The sequence below is a fragment of the Cervus elaphus genome, chromosome 19 (assembly GCF_910594005.1).
Source record: "Cervus elaphus chromosome 19, mCerEla1.1, whole genome shotgun sequence".
In the NCBI taxonomy this organism is placed as follows: domain Eukaryota; kingdom Metazoa; phylum Chordata; class Mammalia; order Artiodactyla; family Cervidae; genus Cervus; species Cervus elaphus.
Window position 1 is genome coordinate 65179521 of NC_057833.1, and position 20503 is coordinate 65200023.

Here is a 20503-nt window from a genome sequence, read left to right on the forward strand (position 1 = left end):
ATCTTTGCATCATCCTTTAGTGCATCAGAATGATTCCGCTTCTTGGGGACTTCCCTGGTGGTCCCAGGGTTAAGACTCCACCCTTCCACTGCATGGGGTGCATGTTCTTTCCCTCATCAGGGAGCTAGGAGCCCACACGCCACGTGGCAAGACCAAAAAGTAATAAATAAATAAACAAACATGCTGCACCTGTACCCCTTCTGGAACCTGAATTCTGGCTGGAAGGGAGCTCTTTGCAAGTGTGGACCCTTTGCACCCAAGTCTAGGTTCCTTAGGTGGATTAAGTGAGCTGAATTTTGTGAGACACAGATCCCAGATCTCCAAGTTTAAACAGAGATTTGCTCACCTGATTGTGAATCCAGAGAGCAGGAGGGTGGTTTGTATGTTTCACTGCCAGTTCTATCATTCTCTCTTGTTCCAGCAGTCTAGGGCTGGAGCATATTGAGAACCCACCAACCACAGAGACTCCTGGGATAAAGAAATCAACCCTAAAAGGAAAGGCAAATAAATTGACTATCATTAACGCTTTACAGTGGGTAACAAGGTAAACAAAACTGACAAGCTTTTAGCTAGAATGACTAAGAAAAAAGGAGAAAAAATAAAATTACTAAAATCAAGAATGAAAGATGGGATATTATCACCAACTTTACCAAAAAAATAAAAAAGATTATAAAGGAATCCTATGAATAACTGTAAGACAAAAATCTGGCTAACTCAGATAAAATAGATGCATTCCTAGAAAAACACAAACTGCCAAACTGGACTCTAGAAGAAACAGAAAATCTGAACAGATCCATAATAAATGGACTGAATTAGTGTAATTTAAAAATTTCCCACAAGGATAAGTCCAGATGGCAGCAGAGGTGAACTCTGTTAAACATTTGAAGAAGAATTAATGCTTATCTTTCACAAATACTTCCCCCCAAAACAGAAAAAAACACTTTCCAATTCACTCTATCATGTCAGTATTATTCTAATACCAAAGCCAAAGCTATCACAAGAAAATAAACTACAGCTCAACATCCCTTATGAAGGCAGATGCAAAATCCACAGGAACATTGGTTCAACATATGAAAATCATCAATGAATTAAACCACTTAACACATTAAAGGACAAAATCCATGTGATCATCTCAACAGATGCAAAAATGGCATTTGACAAAATTCAACACCCTTACAAAATAAATATATGCAACAAAGCAGGAATAAATGGTAATTTCTTCAGCCTGATAAAGAAAATTACAAAGTATCTAATCATATTTAACCCTGAAAGGCTTAAAATTCCCCACCTAAGAAGAGAAATAAGACAAAAATGTCTGCTCTGACCAATTCTGCTCAACACTGTACTAGACATTCTAGCCAAGGCAATTAAGCAAGAAAATGAAATAAGAGGCATCCAGACTGAAGAGAAAGAAGTTGCAGATGACATAATATTATATATAGAAAATCCTAATGAATTTACTATAAATATATGAGAACTAAAAAATAACTTCAAATAAAGGTACATAATATAAAATTAATAATAAAAACCAACTGTATTTCTACCCACTAGCAATTAACAATCTAAATGTGAAATTAAGAAAAACAGTCCTACTTATAATAAAGTAATAAAATAATTGGCAATAAACTTCACAAAACAAGTGTAAGACTTGTACACTAAAAACTACATTATTAAAAAAAATCAAAGAGATCTAAATAAACAGAAAGAAGATCTAAATAAACAGAAAGGCTTCTTATATTCATGGGCTGGAAGACTTAATACTGTTAAGATGGCAATAGTTCCCAAATTGATCTATAGATTTAATACAATACCTATCAAACCCTAGCTGGTTTCTTTGATAAGTTGATCATAAACTGATATGAAATTCAAGGAACCTAGAATCATATAAATAATTTTTAAAAAGAAGAATAAATTTGGAGGATTCACACCTTCTGATTTCAAAATTATTTTAAATCACAATAATGAAGACACTGATACTGGTGTTAGGACAGGCATAGGTATCAATGGCAAAAGACTGAGAATCAAAAAATAAACTTAGTTTATTTTTGGTCAACTGATTTTCAACAAAGCTACCAACACAATTTAATGCAAAAGAAGAGTCTTTTCAGTAAGTGGTGATGGTTTTATAATAATCTATAAAGGAAAAAGAATCTGAAAAAGAGTAATAGCACACACACACATATATATATAACCGAATCACTTTGCTGTACACAAGAAACTAATACAACACTGAAAATCAACTACACTTCCATTAAAAAAAAAAGCGCTAGGACAACTGAACAGGAACCAGAGAATAAAGTTACAAACGTTAACCCCAGTTAGACCACAGACCTAAACATAAACACTAAGATTATAAACTCAGACTTACACAGGGGTAACTTCATGGCCAGCTATGTAGAAACAACACTAAAACACAGAGGTCAAAGAAAAGCTGGAGAAACTAGACTGAATGAAACGAAAAACTCTATGCCATACACTCATGTGTAGTACACACCATCAAGACAGTTAAAAGATGACCCTTGGAATGGGAGAAAATATTTGTGAATCATGTATCTAACAAGTAATTTGTATACAGAATATAGTAATAAAAAGAAAATTCAAAGAATGGGCAAAGGAGGCCTCCCTGGCTGCTCCGTGGTAACGGATCTGCCTGCCAGTGCAGGAGACGTTGGTCTGGGAAGATCCCACAGGCCAAGGAGCAACTAAGCCTGTGTGTCACAACTTTGGGCCTGGGAGCCAGAGCTCCTGAGCCCACACACCCTGGAGCCCGCGCTCCACAACAAGAGAAGCCTGGGCAAACAAGAAACGCATGCACCACAGCTAGGAGCTCCTGCTCCCCAAAACTAGAGAGAAGTCCACGCAGCAACAAAGACCCAGCACAACCAAAAAAATAAATAAAATCACATTTTAAAAGTGGGCAAAGGATCTGGACAAGCATTTCTCCAAAGAAGATACATAAATGGATAATAAGTATATGAGAAAACGCTCAACCTCATCTGTTATTAGGGAAATGGGAATCAAAATCACAATGAACCATCCCGTCACACTCACCTGGATGGATGGCTGATCAAAAAGACAATGGCAAGTGTTAGTGAGGATCTGGATAAATTGGAACCTTTATACACTGCTGATGGGAATGTAAAATGGCCTTGCTACTTTAAAGAACAATTTGGCAGTGCCTGAAAATGTTAAGATGTGACCAGCAGTTCTACTCTGAGGTATATACTAAAGAAAAAAGAAAACATATATCCACTTAAAAATAGGCACATGAATGTTCACAGCAGCATTATTGATAACAGCCTAAAGTTCCAAAACAACCTAAATGTTCACCAACTGATGAATACATAAACAAAGGCGGTACATTCACAGGATGGAATGAAATACTGATACATGCCACACACAGACTCGTTAAGTGAAAGAAGTGAAGTCGCTCAGTCGTGTCTGACTCTGCAACCCCATGGACTGTAGCCTGCCAGGCTCCTCTGTCCATGGGATTTTCCAGGCAAGAGTACTGGAGCAGGGTGCCATTTGCTTCTCCAGGAGATCTTCCCCACCCAGGGACTCCTGCACTGCAGGCAGACTCTACCGTCTGAGCCACCAGGGAAGTCAAAGAAGTGAAAGAAGCTGGTCACAAAAAAAGACCACATACTACATAATTCCACTGACACAAAATGTCCAGAATAGGAAAATCCATAAAAGACAGAAACTAGAACAGTGGTTGCCTAAGGGTGAGGATGGGGGGTGAATGATATTCAGGGCAGAGTTTCTTTCTGGGATGATGAGAATGTTCTGAAAGTTGACTGGCTGATCACTATACAATTCTAGAATATATTGTGAATTCAATTCTGTGAATATACTAGAAATCACTGAACTGTACCCTTTAAATGGGTGAATTTTATGATACGTTTATCTTGATAAAAGTTTCTTAAATGTGAAAAAGAAGGCAACAAAAACTCTCTTGCTGGCATTTGACCAGTTCAATTAAATAGGTGATGCAGCCTCCTAAATTCTGACAATCTCAAGTTGCCTTCTTTGCTTCTAAGCACTCTCCTAGAGTGCAGAACTCTTGTGAGTTTCAAGCCATCAATAATGGCAGGCCACAAACTTTTTTTGGGTGAGGGTGCTAGGAAATGCAATAAATCAAGTGACATACAAAGGAAAGAGAAATCTACTAGAAACTGAGAACCACAGGGAACTCCCAACCCCACATCCAGGAAACTCATGTACCCATCAGAGCTGCTCCTCAGCCAGCCAAGGACAGACAGTGTAATAAAAAAGGCGACAGTCTCATCCCCCGCCCCCGTCCTCTCCTGATCTGATCTATGGCCTTAGAAGCTGATCTCTTCTCAACTCCGGCCTTAGGTATCTGGTCATTTTTTATAGCCTTAGAAAACAAGTTCTGGGCAGGAAGTGCACCAGAAAAGGTCCCCAGGTTATTTCCGCCTGTATTTACTTCCTTCTTTCCCATGAACACTTTAATTTCCTTTCCATTTCAGACAAGATACAAATTTTAAAAGACTATAGTTAACACTTACTAACACTGCTGCTATATGCTTTCAGAGAAGAGGTGAATGGCATTTCCAAAGGGTCTGTGTTTAAAAAAAATAATCTCTGAGCTATTTTTGTTGCTTTATTTCCTAAACTATAGCACCCTCTGCTGCTTGATGATGATAAAGAACTTTTTCTCAGGTAACTGACAGGGAATCCCTCTTCTCTAGTAACTCTGGAAACCCTCCATCTTTAGGAAAAAGGACTCCTTCATGAAATGCTACAGAAGAACCTCATCTAAATAGGCTTAAGAAAAGATGCACAATACATATTTAGTAAAACATCTTTCCAAGAAAGAAAAAGTTTTGCACACACACGCACACACACACACACAGACACACGCACACACCCTGTTAAAAATGACGTCCTTCACAGTGAGTACATGAAGAGCAGAGAGAAAGGGCCTCGTTCTGCAGCGAAGCACGCATATCCATGTCTAAGGTGACACCTGGCAGCCCTGTCCCGCCCCGGGGCCCAGCACACAGCAGGCACACGAGCCACAGCCGAGTGACCATGCTTCACCGAGATCCCAGCTCTCAGCTGCCCTCCTCCGCACACACGACGGACAGCATCTGCTGACCATGTACAGGCACGGAGGCTGGTGCTGGCGGTAAAGATTTAAGTCTGTCTTGGTTCCCGCCCTCACAAACCTCCCTAATGGGAGGAAGATTAACCTGACGGCTCAGCAGGTAAAGAATCTGCCTGAAATAAAGGGGACACAGGAGACTCCTTGGGTCTGACCCAATCCCTGGGTTGGGAAGACCCCCTGGAGAAGGAAATGGCAACCCACTCCAGTATTCCTGCCTGGAGAATGCCATGGACAGAGAAGCCTGGTGGGCCACAGTTCAAAGGGTCGCGGAGAGTCAGACATGACTGCGCACTAGTATAGTCAGCAAAGCAGCAGCAGGGCTATGAAAAAATTCAGCGGGAGAGAACGTTCATCACTTGAGATGGGTCTGGAAGTACTGTACTTAGTACAGGTTTCTACTTAGCTCCAACATGTGATCCCGATTTTATCAGGAAAATACTAATAAAGCTACTGCATTTTATTATTTTTTTTAATCTGCTTGGGGGTGGGTGGGGCATGGGGAGGGGAGGAAAAAGAAGTTAATTACACCAGGGATGGAGGAATCAGGAAAGACTTCACAGAGGAGTCTTGAAAGACACTGCTCATCAGACAGGCAGCGGAGGAGGACACCATCTGTACAAAGACTCCCAGGAACACGGCACCTCCCCCACGTGGTCCTGTGAGTCGGCCGATGCAGTAGTGTTTACGTCCGCAGTGCAGCTGCCCTGCTGGCAGGCGGGGGAGAGTCCTAGTTCTCTAACCTGGCTCCTCTCACCTCATTACCTGGAGCACTTTCAAGCATGAAATCCTGCTATCTCATATGAAGTCAGAGACACAGCTTGCCCCACTCAGAAACGCGCCGCCTGCTCCCCGGTGTGCTGTGCACACAGCCCGGGCGGCGGCGAGCACCGGCGGCGTGCGCCTGCCCACTCCTCACAGGCCGGCTGCTCTCCCCACAGCGGCCTCAGTGCACAGGAGGCCGGCGAGGCGCTCAGTCTGTCCCCGGGACCTCACAGATCTCCTCAGAGGACCTCACCAGCACAGGTGCTCTCTGAAGGCCTGAGCAAAGCACTGGCTACAACAGACACCAAAAACATGCATAAAGGAAACATCAGGCACTGTGCCAAATGCCTGACACATCCTACAGCACCGACGTGTTAGTCTTTCCTCTTCAAGGACATGGAAACCGAAGCCCAGAGCAAAAAGGAAGCCGCCCACCTCGCAGAGCCAGCAGGTGGAAAGGGAGAGCGGCAGGTGGGAAGGCAGAGCCAGCAGGTGGAAAGGCAGAGCGGCAGACTGGGACCATGACACAGCCCCCGGGACAGACCCGCCCACAGCACCGGCACAGGGGGCGCTGAACATGGCAGCCCCGCGCACTCACGGGTGAGGGGAGACCACTAGGGCCACGCCCAGCTCCATCCTTCCCCTCCTCTGTCGGGGGGAGTGCTGAGCAAGGTCCAGCGCAGGACTCCCCAGGGAGCAGCGTGCTAAGCCATGAGATCCTGGTGGGAGAAGCCCCGAAGGGTCAGCCCTGCTCGTGCGGGAAACGGGTCAGAAGAATTTTCCCTTTCGGCCTTTCTCTCTGGATGGGATGGCGTGAGCTCTGAGAGTGGTCTCCCAGTACAGGAAGCAGTCTCCTCCAGAGGGTCAGGAAGAACGCACCGCAGCAGCGAACAGCCCCGGGAGACCATCCCTGGTCCAGGCTGGAGTGTCCACCCGGGGGTCAGGGCCCAAGGCCGCAAAGCATGCACTTGCGCACTCAGAGGCAGCTCTGCGCCTCCCCTCGGAGTTTGGCAGGCGTCAGTGGGGGCCACCGCTCACGAGTCTAGGGATGTGGATCGTGGATCACGGCCCAGCGGGAGCCCTCCCCTTCACCTCCAGCTGCTCTCACTCCGACCACCCTGACCCCGCAAGCGCACGGCAGCCACATCCACTCTCCCTCCCACCCCCCAAGTGCCACGTGGGGTAAGGGCCGAGAGGGCCATCCCGGCAACAGGGCCGACGGAGCGGTGCCCATCACCTCACACAGCCAAAGGGCTCACAGCGTCCAGAGCCGTGCGGAGAGGCGGTATTAAGGCAGCAGCCTTTTACAGAAGTGGTCTGGGCGCCAGGGACAAGTGACGGACTCGCCTGGCAGGGAACACGGACCAGCTGGGGCTGACCCCCGCCCCACGCCGGCCCTCTGCCCGGCACGCACTGAACCAGCGCCCACACGGACGGGCTTACCAGACCCATTCAGTGACACTGCCTATGTGCCACCCGCCCTGAGGAGTCTTCCACCAAGGCGCACGGGGAGACCCTAATCTGTGCAGAGCGCTAGGCAATGCCGTCTTCTCACGAGATAACTACAGTTTGCACGTGCTACCACACTCACATGCACACCACGGGAGCAGCAGGGTAACCCAGCACAGGCTTTCTCTAATCGGGACACCGGGGTCAAGAGTCGGCACCATTCCAAGCGGAAGGCACACAGAGAACGCTGTGCACAGAACACAGACACCTCCCCAGAAGGGAAACGTTGAAAGACAGAGCCTCATAATTGAAGTTTGCACTTTTCAAGGCAATAACTGCTAAACTAGTTTTGAAGGGTAAAAATGTTGCCAACCGCCCCCACCCTCGAAACAGCCCAAATACACTTAATATGTATCACTGAACATGTGCAAAGATTGCAGTAAATTGCTTCACAAGCGCAAATTATTGCAATCAGCATCTTGTTTTCTGGTTCTAAATTCAAAGCAAACTATTAACACAAGCCTGCTAACTCTTGCTATTATCACACATCCTCCTCCTAACAAAACCACATTTCCAGATGGACTGCCAAAATTAGTCAAGTGGCTCCTAAGAAAGACGACCAAGATTGACATGCCAGAAACTCATTTAGAAATGAATGCTGGATTTAAATAAAGGAAACAGACACCCAAACACACCTTTCCTAAGGAAATGCGGGTTGCGTTTACGATCCAACTTCCAGAGCCACTCAGTGAGGCCCCTCGCGGGAACACTGGACAGCTGGGCTGCTCCCATCAGCACAATGACCAGCCCTCAGTCATGAGAGTGATGCGGGCTGGGTCTGATTGGGGGGATGTTCTGATAACAAAGTAAGCAAGATATTTCAACTCAACCCAGACAAGGTGTGAGGGTTGCAGAATTCAGGCGAGACGGCGGGCACTTCTGTGAGGAGACTGGTTGCCATAACCAGTTTCAGACTCATGCATTTACTAGGCATTTGACATAAAGGCTGATTTTTTTAAAATGTATCCACCCACAGCAACACGTAAGTGAAGCAGAGGGGACGACTGCAGTGCATTCTGTCGGCAGCCAGTCCTGCAGAAGAGAATCACTGTCAGAGTTACGGGGTCTGGACTACGACTAGCCGCTCTGGACTACGACTAGCCGCTCTGTCTCCCTCCGGAAAACTCAAGGAAGCAACTTTCATCTACGCTGAGAGGCTCCAAGGCTCAGAACCAAGCGGGGCCCTGAGGCTAGGAAAGGAATCAGGTTCTCCATGCCAGGAAGAGTATCAGGCTGAAGGGAGACGCCCTAGAATTCTTCTTCCCCAGGAGAAAAAGTAGTCACAGAAGTCCTTTCTAGAAGGAAAAAGCAGCTCTGGCATCTGATGGCACCTTGACCACTCACGCTGAGGACACAGAAGAGCCACTTACCACTGGCCGGCCTTAAAAGAAAAGTCTTTATCGGCAACGAGCAGGTGGAGCCTCTTCACCGAAGGGGACTCGCTGGCCACTCCACACACCTTGGCTGCAGAAACGACCTGGAACCAAAAGACGATGCTGGCTGAGGTTAGGGGCGCTCAACTCAGAAACAAACTGGCTTTCTAGTAACTACATTTTTTTTTTTAATCTACAAAGATGTGGTTTTCAAAAATTGCAAAACAAGGTAGAGCATACTTTGCTTCAGAATTCTGCCTACTACCAGATGAACGAATTTCAACTACTTTGGGAGACTTGCTATCCTACTCACTGAATTTTATTCTGCGTATAAAAACTGTCTCTTAAGGGGACTGTTTAACAGGCGCGTACTTGCTGAGTGTGCAGCGTGTGCCAGCACCGGGCTGGGGGCTCTGGAAAGAGCGCCCCCCACCCCCCAGCCCCGTGAGGCCCTGCCTGCCGCCCGACTACTCTGGGGCAAGCACGTTAATGAGCGCCACGCTCAGCCGCAAGCCTGTGTTTGTTCTGAGCCTGCCAAAGTCCAAGTCAAGCTGACTTCAGACATGAAAAGCAAACACTTAGAAACTTTTTGTTTAGCAAATCTCGAAGAGTAAACTGTGTTTCTGCTGACTCTGACAACAGACAACAAATTGGATGTGTACTTCCTGTGTCTTTGCTTTCTTCATCTTTTCCAGTTCATTTTTATTGTATTTTACAAGATATAAACAGTTCACAACCTTCAAACAGCAACAAAAACAGACTTTTGCTACAGGTCGTTGGAGAAGCACTGTTTTAAATGACATGTCTGATTTTCAGAAAATTCTAAACAGGCCTGAGTCAGGCCCTCTTCAGTTCAGTGTCATCCATACCCCACGTTCCTCAAGCTCCACATGGTTCTACTTCCGACACTCCTCGTTTCTTCCGCCTTTGGGTCTCTTCTCCTCCTCCCAGAGCTGGGACTTTTTCACCACAGCAGAGAGAAGACAGTAAGACTCTCCCCGCCTCCTAAGATTGCCGCTCCACTTCTGGCAGCAAATCCCATCAGCAGCAGGTGTCCAAACATAGCCTTTCTGCCTGTGTTACCTTCTCAGCTCCACCAGGGGGCGTCCCGGGGCTCTGTCAAGGTCAGGGGGCCGCCTCTGCTAATGTGAGCCTGTTTCAGTTCAGTCGCTCAGTTGTGTCCGACTCTTTGCGACCCCATGAACTGCAGCACGCCAGGCCTCCCTGTCCATCACCAACTCCTGGAGCTTACTCAAACTCACGTCCATCGAGTTGGTGATGCCATCCAACCATCTCATCCTCTCTCGTCCCCTTCTCCTCCTGCCCTCAATCTTTGCCAGCATCAGGGTCTTTTCTAATGAGTCGACTCTTCACATCAGGTGGCCAAAGTATTGGAGCTTCAGCTTCAGCATCAGTCCCTTCAACGAATGTGAGCTCATCCAGCCCCTTTTCTCCAGTAGGACCAAGTCTAGTCAAACAAGCAGTGGGAGACAATTCCTAAAATTCCACAGGAAAGTTCTCCAGATGCTGGTGATCTCCCTCACTGCAAAACACCTCTGAAAACGTGCTGGCTTTCTCATGCTCCTGTAAAATCCCTGCCACTGAGGACCTTTCTCAGCACTCACCGGCCCTCTCTCGTCTACCCGAGAGCAAGCGGGGTAGCTCTGCCCTGTGGAGCCCCGACCTGTGCCTCTGTGATCCCAGCCCCGCCCACCCTGCCTGGAACACTGCCTCACTCAGCTCCCACCAGCCTTCCCCACACCCAGCCTGCCCCCCAGACCCCCGATTCATCAGACATGATACCCGATGCCAACGGCCCGTCCGTAACAATTCAGCCGACAAGAGGAAGCAGCAGAGGACGGCTGTTTGCAGCACGGGTCCCACAGCCACAGTGCAGGCTACCGCAGCCTGGCTCCACCACGGACCCGCGGTGTGAGCCCCGGCACACGAGTGAGCCCAGCCCCTCACTCAGCCTGGTGAGAGGAACAGCGTTCGTCCCTCACAGAGCTGGCAGGAGGCTTCAACATGCAACTCATGCAAAGCCTGTGTGAGTAACACTGCTGCCCCTCAGTAAGTGCTCAGTAAGCGTTTACTGTATCTTACTACATTAACGGTAACAAGCCTACCAGTATGTATCTCTTATTACAAGGCAATCTTACACTTGATCCCTGCACCACTGCACAGGTCACGTCATTGCTGCCGCCACACAGGGCCTCGAAGACCGAGCACCCAAACCCAGGAGGCGGTTCTCACGGACAGCATGGTGGTCTTGGAACCACAGCCTACACGTTATTTTGCTAGAACCAACTTAAAGCCATACTGTCTTTATTTTAGAAATCCAGCTTTTAACCCCGGAATCTACCGATACTCTCATCCAACAGAACCTTCCCTGCTCCCGGGATGCTCTCGGTGCCCACGATCACCTGGCTGCTGCCCTCCCGTGATGTCCCCCCTCCCGTGACATCCCCCCTCCCATGACTTGCCCCAGGGCTAGTGGGCATCTTCTCCAACAACCAAACTCAACTCCCAGTCTCAGTTCTCAACCTCCCTGATCTCTCCGAATCGGATGCTGCCAACTTCCTCTCCACATCCTGAGGCCTCCTCCTTGCCTGGGACATGGGACACTGAACTCCCCCGATACCCGGCCCCCCCCCCGCCTTCCTGACCTGGTCCCCCTGCCCCTTCTTTGCTCCTCCTCCCACTCCTCACCAGAAGCCTCACCCCGGCTTGCTCTCCACCTTGGGGCCAAGGCCCTCAAGCACTCCCAAAGCTACTGTCCCCTCACCCCAACTCAGCATTCCTTTTCTGCCAACTGTCGGCTCACAGCCACACTCTCTGTGACGACAGCCAACATCTGAGAGGTATCTAGCACAGGTGCACTCCAGGTTCTGGGGTACATGTTAACGTACCTTAATTCACTCAGCTGATACGGATAACCACATTCCACCCCAAGAGACACAACTGTTACCCTCCATTGTGCAGAAGAGGAAACAGAAAGGTTCAGTAACGTGCTCACGATCACTCGGGCATGGCTGAGTCCAGAGTCACACCAGGCCTGCCTGGCTCTTGACAGCCTGAGAGCTCTGTCCTGACGGCAAAGTCACTGACATGCATGACTAAACCCGCCACACTCCTTCCTTCCACAACCCTTCTGGATCCTGGGGACTGGCCCCGGCGGGGCCGAGGTGGAGAAGGCTGTACCTCCCCCAGGGGCTTGCAAAAGCAGCCGCCTCCCGCCGCTGGGGCTTCCGTTCTGGGTCCACCCAGGACTCAGCATGTCAACCCCACACCAGGCACAGGCACACACAGTTGGGCTCATCCCTGATGCTGGAGCCAGCTCTATGAGCTCCCCTCATGCCATCTCCTCCCCTCGCTCACCCACCACCACCCTGAGCCAGGAGCCCCACTCTTCTCGCACAAATTTCTGCCTCAGCCTTCCTCTTATTGCCCTCAAAACAGCCAATAGGCTGTTGGACCTTGGTGGGTCACTCTCCCGCTCCAAACTCCTAAGGGCTCCCTAACACTCAACTGCAAACAGAATGCTAAGAGGCCTGGGCAACGCCCACCAGCTCGAGCCCCTCTTGGTGTACCAGCCCAACCAGACAGCCTGCCAGCCCTCAAGGTCACCTGACACCTGCCTACCTTTCAAAGCCCTGCTGAGGGCATGGGGGGCCCTCAGTCCTGTCTGACACCCTCCCACCCACACCCCGGGCACTGCACAGGTCCTCCCTCCACTCTCCAGCCTCTCAACCTAACTTAGCATTTTATGTAAATAGAAATATTCATGAACACATCTTTTCCACACGCAGACCACAAGCCTCCTGCAGGCAGGAAGAGATAGAATGGACATCTAGATCAACTGCCTACCTTAACCACAGGGCTAAACACATAGTTAAGATTCAGTCAATATTTGCAGAATGGATCAAAACTCTTAGTTCAGTTCAGTCGCTCAGTCATGTCTGACTCTTTGCGACCCCATGAACTGTAGCACGCCAGGCCTCCCTGTCCATCACCAACTCCCAGAGTCTACCCAAACCTATGTCCATCGAATCGGTGATGCCATCCAGCCATCTCATCCTCTGTCATCCCCTTCTCCTCCTGCCCTCAATCCTTCCCAGCATCAGGGTCTTTTCCAGTGAGTCAACTCTTCACATCAGGTGGCCAAAGTACTGGAGTTTCAGCTTCAACATCAGTCCTTCCAATGAACACCCAGGACTGATCTCCTTTAGGATGGACTGGTTGGATCTCCTTGCAGTCCAAAGGACTCTCAAGAGTCTTTCTCCAACACCACAGTTCAAAAGCATCAATTCTTTGGCGCTCAGCTTTCTTCACCGTCCAACTCTCACATCCATACATGACCATTGGAAAAACCATAGCCTTGACTGGACGGACCTTTGTTGGCAAAGTAATGTCTCTGCTTTTAAATATGCTGTCTAGGAGGGTCATAACCTTCCTTCCAAGGAGTAAGCGTCTTTTAATTTCATGGCTGCAATCAGTGACCTAAAACTGGTTTCTAAAACAAAGGTTAGTAGAAATTCAGGAGCTTTTTATGGTCAAAACAGAAAGAAAGAAAGGAGATGGGAGACCATTAAAGAAAGCCTGGCCTAGTTCATATTCAAAACATAGAAGACGGCACGGAAGACAGGGACTTTTTTCGTGGGATAGGACTCTACTCACATACTCTAGTCACATACTCTAAACATCTTATTACAAAGGCAAGTAACACGATCATCAGGGGACTCTCCGTTACATTAATATTCTCAAGTTTTTTTTTTAGGTTTACAAAAAAGAAACATTTGGTTTCATTATTTTCTTTCAGTATAATAATCTGTGAAAACACAGCCAAAAGCTCGATTATTTCACCATAACAGTTAAATGGGCTTCTGTCAGATTCATTAAAATCTAGGTAAGTGCAAGCTTTAAACACATGCCAAAGAGTCACCTGGTGGCAGGGAAGTGACATTCATAGACATGGGGGGGAGGGGGGTGGGGGAAAGTGCAGAGAACTGAGCTGAAACGCAAGCTTGCTTGGTCAGCAAACGCTAGACCATGTAAAATACCATCAACAACTGTCTGCCAAAGTCCAAATAAAGAATTCAATGAAGAAGAGAAAGAAGTTACACCTCCTATTGAAAAGGTCCACTTTTCATTTGGAGAGCCTTCATGAAAATGTTCCCAGGTGCTTTTTGCCTACTTGTATTACTACAAAAGGCAACATTCCTGTGGCTATTAGTCTAAATAATCTAGGCAAAAATGCAAACTACCTTGCACAATCCTGGATTTTTAAAGACATGTCTCCCTCTTAATATTTCATTTTCTTAATACAAATACTGTTCACTATATACAGATTTCTGGCGATGTAGAGTGAAAAACATTAGCAAAATCTTTTTGAAGGCCACATCATTTTTATTCTGAAAATGATTTCATGTAATTAAGATCTGTCATCATGGCTCTGGTTATATGCTACTCTTTCTCTACTTTTAGTGAAAAGGCAAAACACGATGGAGAAACTACATGTTTTAACATTTGTACTTGTTCTCATGCTCAATGAATCAGAAGATTTCGTAACTGAAACCTCAACTGGCCACGTCCTAAGGTAAAACACATGGCAGGAAATGAAGTTTTCCATAAAATAACTCTTCTACTATTCAATATAACAATACATTTGCCAGCTCTCAGTAGCACACATTTCTCATGCTTTGACGGAGTCAGCACCTAAAAGGAAATGCCATCACACTAACTGAGGTTTTGTGGATGGTATTTTGAGGTTCCTGCTGCTACAGGAGTCTCTGCAGGAAATGGGCCTTTCTCTAGGAAACCCGGCTGCCTACCCCCGTCCACACCCATTCATTCTTTTGCTGGCTTAAAAATTTAGACCAAGTTAGGACTAGAGACAACCTGAAACAAAAAACACAATCGGGGCACAGAGCATTGCAGGACTAAAGGAAAATTTAGTCATTACCAAGGATAGTGTGTCATCTTACACATAAGGACACCAAGGCCCAGAGACATGATTTCAATTGTGGCCGTAGAGCAACCTGATGAGTGGGAATCCGATGACGAGAAGGTTTTTACGGAAGTAAATCACTGACGAGGAAGGAGCGCACATCCTGCCACCTGTATGACCTCTTCAGTGGCTGAGCCGTCAGCACCGCAGCCTGGTGTGACCACACACTCTCCCCGCTCCTCCCAAAGACTCAGCCACCCACCCGGACTGAGTGTGCCCTCTGCCCCTCAAGCCTTCCCTCTCTCGGGCATCACCCTCTTCTCGCTTGTCTCCATGACAACATGCACACCAGGGTCTCCCGCCACAGGAGGAGACGCCGGTGAACGCCCACAGACAGAGCTCACTGGGCACTGCATGCACAGTAATTGATTCTATTGTCACAACAGCCCTAAGGAGTGAGTATCACTAACATCCCCGCTTTGCATGTGAGAAAACTGAGGTCCCAGAGCTGCTAAGTGACAAAGCTGAGATTTGAATCCAGGCACTTGACTACTATGCTCTGCTTCCTCTCAAAATACAATACACAAGACAAGCCTCTCCCTTCATCAAGCTGTTACCCCATGTCTCTGCTCCCATCCACATAAAAAACTGAAGAGCAGTCCACGGTCCTGGCTCCACTTTCTTATTTCCCACTCGACTCCCCTCCAGTCTGGCAGGCATTCACACTCAGCGATGCATGGAAGGTGGTCACTCCAGCCCCGCCACCCACTGCACGATGCCTGGCGCTGGCCTCTCGGGATCCATGTGGCTGCCTGCGCCCTCCCAGAAGCGCTCCTCCCCCTGGCTTCACCCACACCTGCTCATCACCCTCCCGCCCCGTTTCCTCCACTGGCTAGTCCTCTTCCACTTGACTGCGAGATGTGGGCGCATCATAGGCAGTCCCGCAAGCCCGCCCCCTCCTCTCCACGTGGCTTACACGGTTATCTCCAGCAGCGAACTCCAAACTCATACATTCAACTGCCGACCTCAGTTTCCAACTCAAGCAACATAAGCGGACATAGAACGCTTTTATCTCTCAACATTTCTTTCTTTGTCACTATGGAAAATTTCAAGCACATACAAAACCAGTAAAAACAGCATGATGAATTTCCATGTAGATTCAACAGCTGACATGAGCTGACAAAGCTCATGGCTAATCTCATCTAACCTGTAACTCCATCCACCTGCCACCTCCCCCCAAGGCTATCCTCAAACAGAGCCCTTTATTCCCTCCTCTAAACTTGTTCTCTGTTTTAACAAGTATGAGCCCCCACCATCATCTTCCCCGATTATCCAAACCCTAAAGCTACAAGTCTCTGGCTCTCCTGTCCTCTTCTATCTATGTGGACCCCCCACCCCACCTGTGAATCCCATCAGCCCCACCCCAATCCCTACCACCCTGCTCTAAGCCACCATCATCTCTTCCAGGACTAAGTCATGTCTGACTCTTTGCAACCCCATGGATTGCAGCCGCCAGGTTCCTCTGTCCATGGAATTCCCAAGGAAGAATACTGGAGTGGATTGCCATTTCCTTCTCCAGGAGACGTTCCAGACCCAGGGATTGAACCTGGGTCTCCCACACTGCAGGCAGATTCTTTACCGTCTGAGCCACCAGGGAAGCCCCAAGTAGCCTCCAACTTGGTATCAAAGCACAACAAAATCAAAACAAAACCTCTGCAGGCCAGAAGAGGGCGGCATGATACACAATATTCGAAGTGATGACAGAGAAAAACCTACAACCAAGAACACCCCCAGCAAGGCTCTCCTTTAGAGCTGACGAAGAAATCAAAAGCTCTACAGACAAGCAAAAGCTAAAAGAATTCAGCACCACCAGACTGGCTTTACAACAAATACTAAAGGAACTTCTCTAAGTGGAAAAGGAAAGGCCACAACTAAAAACAAGAGAATGATGAAATGGGAAGGCTCACTGGTGAAGACAAACATACAGTAAAGAGAGTAAAAAATCCACACACAAATATGAGTCACCTCAAAACCAGTAATCATGAGGTGAGTACAAGCACACAGCACTTGAAATGCATTTGAAATTAAGAGACCAGCAACTTAAAACCATCATATATATACACATACAGACTGCTATATCAAAACCCGATAACCACAAGTGAAAGATCTATAATAGGTATATACACAAAAAAGAAAAGGGAATCCAAACACAACATTAAAGATAGTCATCATATCACAGAAGAACAAAAAGAGCAGCAAAGGAAGAAAAAAATACCTACAAAAACAGATCCAAAACAATTGACAAAATGGCAGTAAGTCCCCTACATAGGAACCTTCAATTTGTTAACTTTCAAACATGCAACATGCATTCACATGTCCAATCACGTGAGTTCACATCTCTGTAAAAGTTATCTGTAAAAGCTGGATGCCTAGGTTAACTCTGTTGAACTTACAAACAAACTGGACTTACAAACGCACTCCCAGAATACAACTCATTCATATGTAGGAGACTGTAAGAACATATATAAGTGATAATTATCTTATATGTAAATGAATTAAATGCTTCAATCAAAAACTCAGACTGGCTGAATGATACAAAAACAAGACTCATATATATGATGTCTACAAGAGGCTTACTTCAAATCTAGTGACACACACAGACTGAAAGTGAGGGGATGAAAAGAGACAGTCTATGCAAATAGAGATCAAAGGAAAGCAGGAGTAGCAATACTTGTATCAGAGAAAATGGACTTTAAAATAAAGACTGTTACAAGAAATAAAGAAAGACACGCTGATCTCTGATCAAAGTGTGTCCACTTTGAAGATGATCAAAGAATCAATCCAAGAAGAAGATGGAACAATTGTAAACATGTGTGCCCAGCACAGGAAGCACCTCAGTATATGAGGCCAATGTTAACAGACAAAAAGTGAGAACTGACAGTAACGCCATAATAGTTACATCAATGGACAGATCATCCAGACAGAATAAAAGAACACAGATCTTAAATGACACATTAGATCAGATGGACTTAAGTGATATTTATAGAGCATTCCATCTGAAAGTAGCAAGGTTCAAATGTACATGGAACACTCTCACTCTCCAGGACAGCTCACATGAGAGGCCACAAAGCAAGCCTCAGTAAATTTAAGAGAACTGAAATCATATCAAGTAATTTTTCCAACCACAACATTATGAGATTAGAAATCAATTACAGGGGAAAAAAACTGCAATAAACATATGGAGGCTAAACAGTAAGCTACTAACCAACCAATGAATCACTGAAGATATCAAAGAGATTAAAAAATACCTAAGAACAAATGAAAACACAGCCGTACAAAACCTATGGGATGCAGCAAGAGCAGTTCTAAGAGGTAAGTTTATAGCAATACAAGCTTACCTAAGGAATGAGACAACTCACAAATAACAATCTAACCTTACATCTAAAGCAACTAGAAAAAGAACAAACAAAACCCAAAGTTAGTAGAAAGAAAGAAGTCATAAAGATTGGCGCAGAAATGAAATAGAGATAAAGAAAATAAAAAGATGAATGAAACTAAAAGCTGATTTCCTGAAAAGATAAACAGAATTGATAAACCTTTAGCAAGACTCATCAAGAAAAAAAGGAAGAGGGCCTAAATCAGTAAAATTAGAAATGTAAAAGAAGTTACTACTGACATCACAGAAATACAAAGGACCATAAGAGACTACTACAAAAAAACTATATGCCAATAAAATGGACAACCTGGAAGAAATGGACCAATCCTTAGAAAGGTACAATCTCCCAAGAATGAACCAGGAAGGGAGAGAAAATATGAACAAACCAATTACGAGTACTGAAATTGAAACTGTGATTTAAAAACTCCCAACAAAGTAAACTCCAGGAACAGATGGCTTCACAGGCAAATTCTATCAAACACTTAGAAAAGAGTTAACTTTTTCCTTCTGAAACTATTCCAAAATAATTGCAATGGAAGGAATACTTCCAAACTCATTCTATAAGGCCACCATCACCCTGATTTCAAAACCAGACACAAATACCACAAAAAGAAGAAAATTACAGGCCAACATCACTGATGAACATACATGCAAAAATCCTCAACAAAATACTAGCAAACTGAATCTAGCAATACATTAAAAGAATCACACACCCTGACCAAGTGGGATTTATCCCAAGGATGCAAGAATTTTTTAACACATCATTGACAAGGGACATACTTATACGTCTTTTGTTACCCAAATGTTATTGACCACCATGTTTCAATATTCACTTACATAACAAATCACTGGCTACAAGCATTAATTTCTGCAAAAATTCCCCAATCAATAATGTGTTAATATCCACTAATCAATCAGTGTGACATAACACATTAACAAACTGGAGAACAAAAACCACAGGATTTCAATAAATGCAGAAAAAGCTTTTGATAAAATTAAACATCCATTTATGATTAAAAACTCTCCAGAAAGTGGGCTTAGAGGGAACCCACCTCAACATAATAAGTCATATATGACAAACCCACAACTAATATCATACTCAACAGTGAAAAGCTGAAAGCATTTCCTCTAAAATCAGGAATAACACAAAGATGTCCACTCTTGCCACTTTTATTCAACAAACTTCTGCAAGTCCCAGTCACTGCAATCAGAGAAAAAAAGGCTGGGGCAGAATCCATATTGGAAAAGAAGTAAAACTGTTGCTGTTTGCAGATGACATTATACCATACATAGAAAATCCTAAAGATGCTACCAGAAAACTTCTAGAGTTCATCAGTGATTAAGTCAAGCTGTAGGATAGAAAATTAACACAAGAAATCTGCTGCATTCCTACACACTAACAATGAAAGATCAGAAAGAGAAAGGAAACAACCACATTCACTATCACATCAAAAAGAATAAAATACCTAGGAATAAACCTACCTTAGGAGATAAAAGACTTGTACTCTGAAAACTATGAGATGCTGATGAAAGAAATCAAAGATGACACAAACAGATGGAAAGATATACCATGTTCTTGGATTGGAAAAATCAATATTGTCAAAATGACTATACTAACCAATGCAATCTATAGATTCAATGAAAACCCTATCAAATTATCAAAGGCATTTTTCATAAAACTAGAACCAAAAATGTTTTAATTTGTATGGAAATACAAAAGATCCTGAAGAGCCAAAACAATCTGGAGGAAGTAAAGTATAGCTGTAGGAATCAGACTCATGATTTCAGACTATACTACAAAGTTACAGTCATCAAGAGTAGGGTACTGGCATAAAAACAAACATATAAATCAACAGACAGGATAGAAAGCCTAGAAATAAACCCATAGACCTATAGTCAATTAATCTATGATGGAGGCAAAAACACACAATGGAGAAAGATGGTCTCTTCAATAAGTGGTGCTTGAAAAACTGGACATCTACATGTAAAAAAAATAAAATTAGAATGTTCCCTAACACTACAGACCAATATAAACTCAAAGTGAATCAGAGACTTAAAAGCAAGTCTGGATACTAGAAAACTCCTAGAGGAAAATATATGCAGGACACTCTGACATAAATTATAGCAGTATCCTATTGGATCCATCTCCTAGAGTAATAGAAATAAAAACAAAAATAAACAAATGGGGCCTAATTAAACTTAAAAGCTTTTGGAAAGCAAAGGAAACCATAAATAAAATGAAAAGACAACTACAGAATGGGAGAAAAATTTGTAAACAATGCAACCAACAAAGGATTAATCTTCAAAATATACAAATAGACTACACAGCTTAAATCAAA

General features: G+C 45.3%; 1 protein-coding gene across 11 annotated transcripts in view; it reads right to left on the reverse strand.

Moving 5' to 3' along the window:
- The window catches only part of OXNAD1 (oxidoreductase NAD binding domain containing 1), a 45241-nt gene that overhangs the window by 10976 nt on the left and 13762 nt on the right, over positions 1-20503 (reverse strand). For 10 of the 11 annotated variants that reach the window (XM_043873893.1, XM_043873892.1, XM_043873886.1 and 7 more), the window contains 2 exons: positions 8779-8885; positions 347-488 (listed from right to left, as the gene is read on the reverse strand). In XM_043873893.1, the coding sequence (XP_043729828.1) occupies positions 347-488; positions 8779-8885 (249 nt within the window). The remainder of the gene's footprint in view (positions 1-346; positions 489-8778; positions 8886-20503) is intronic. The other variant, XM_043873894.1, reaches the window with a different exon arrangement.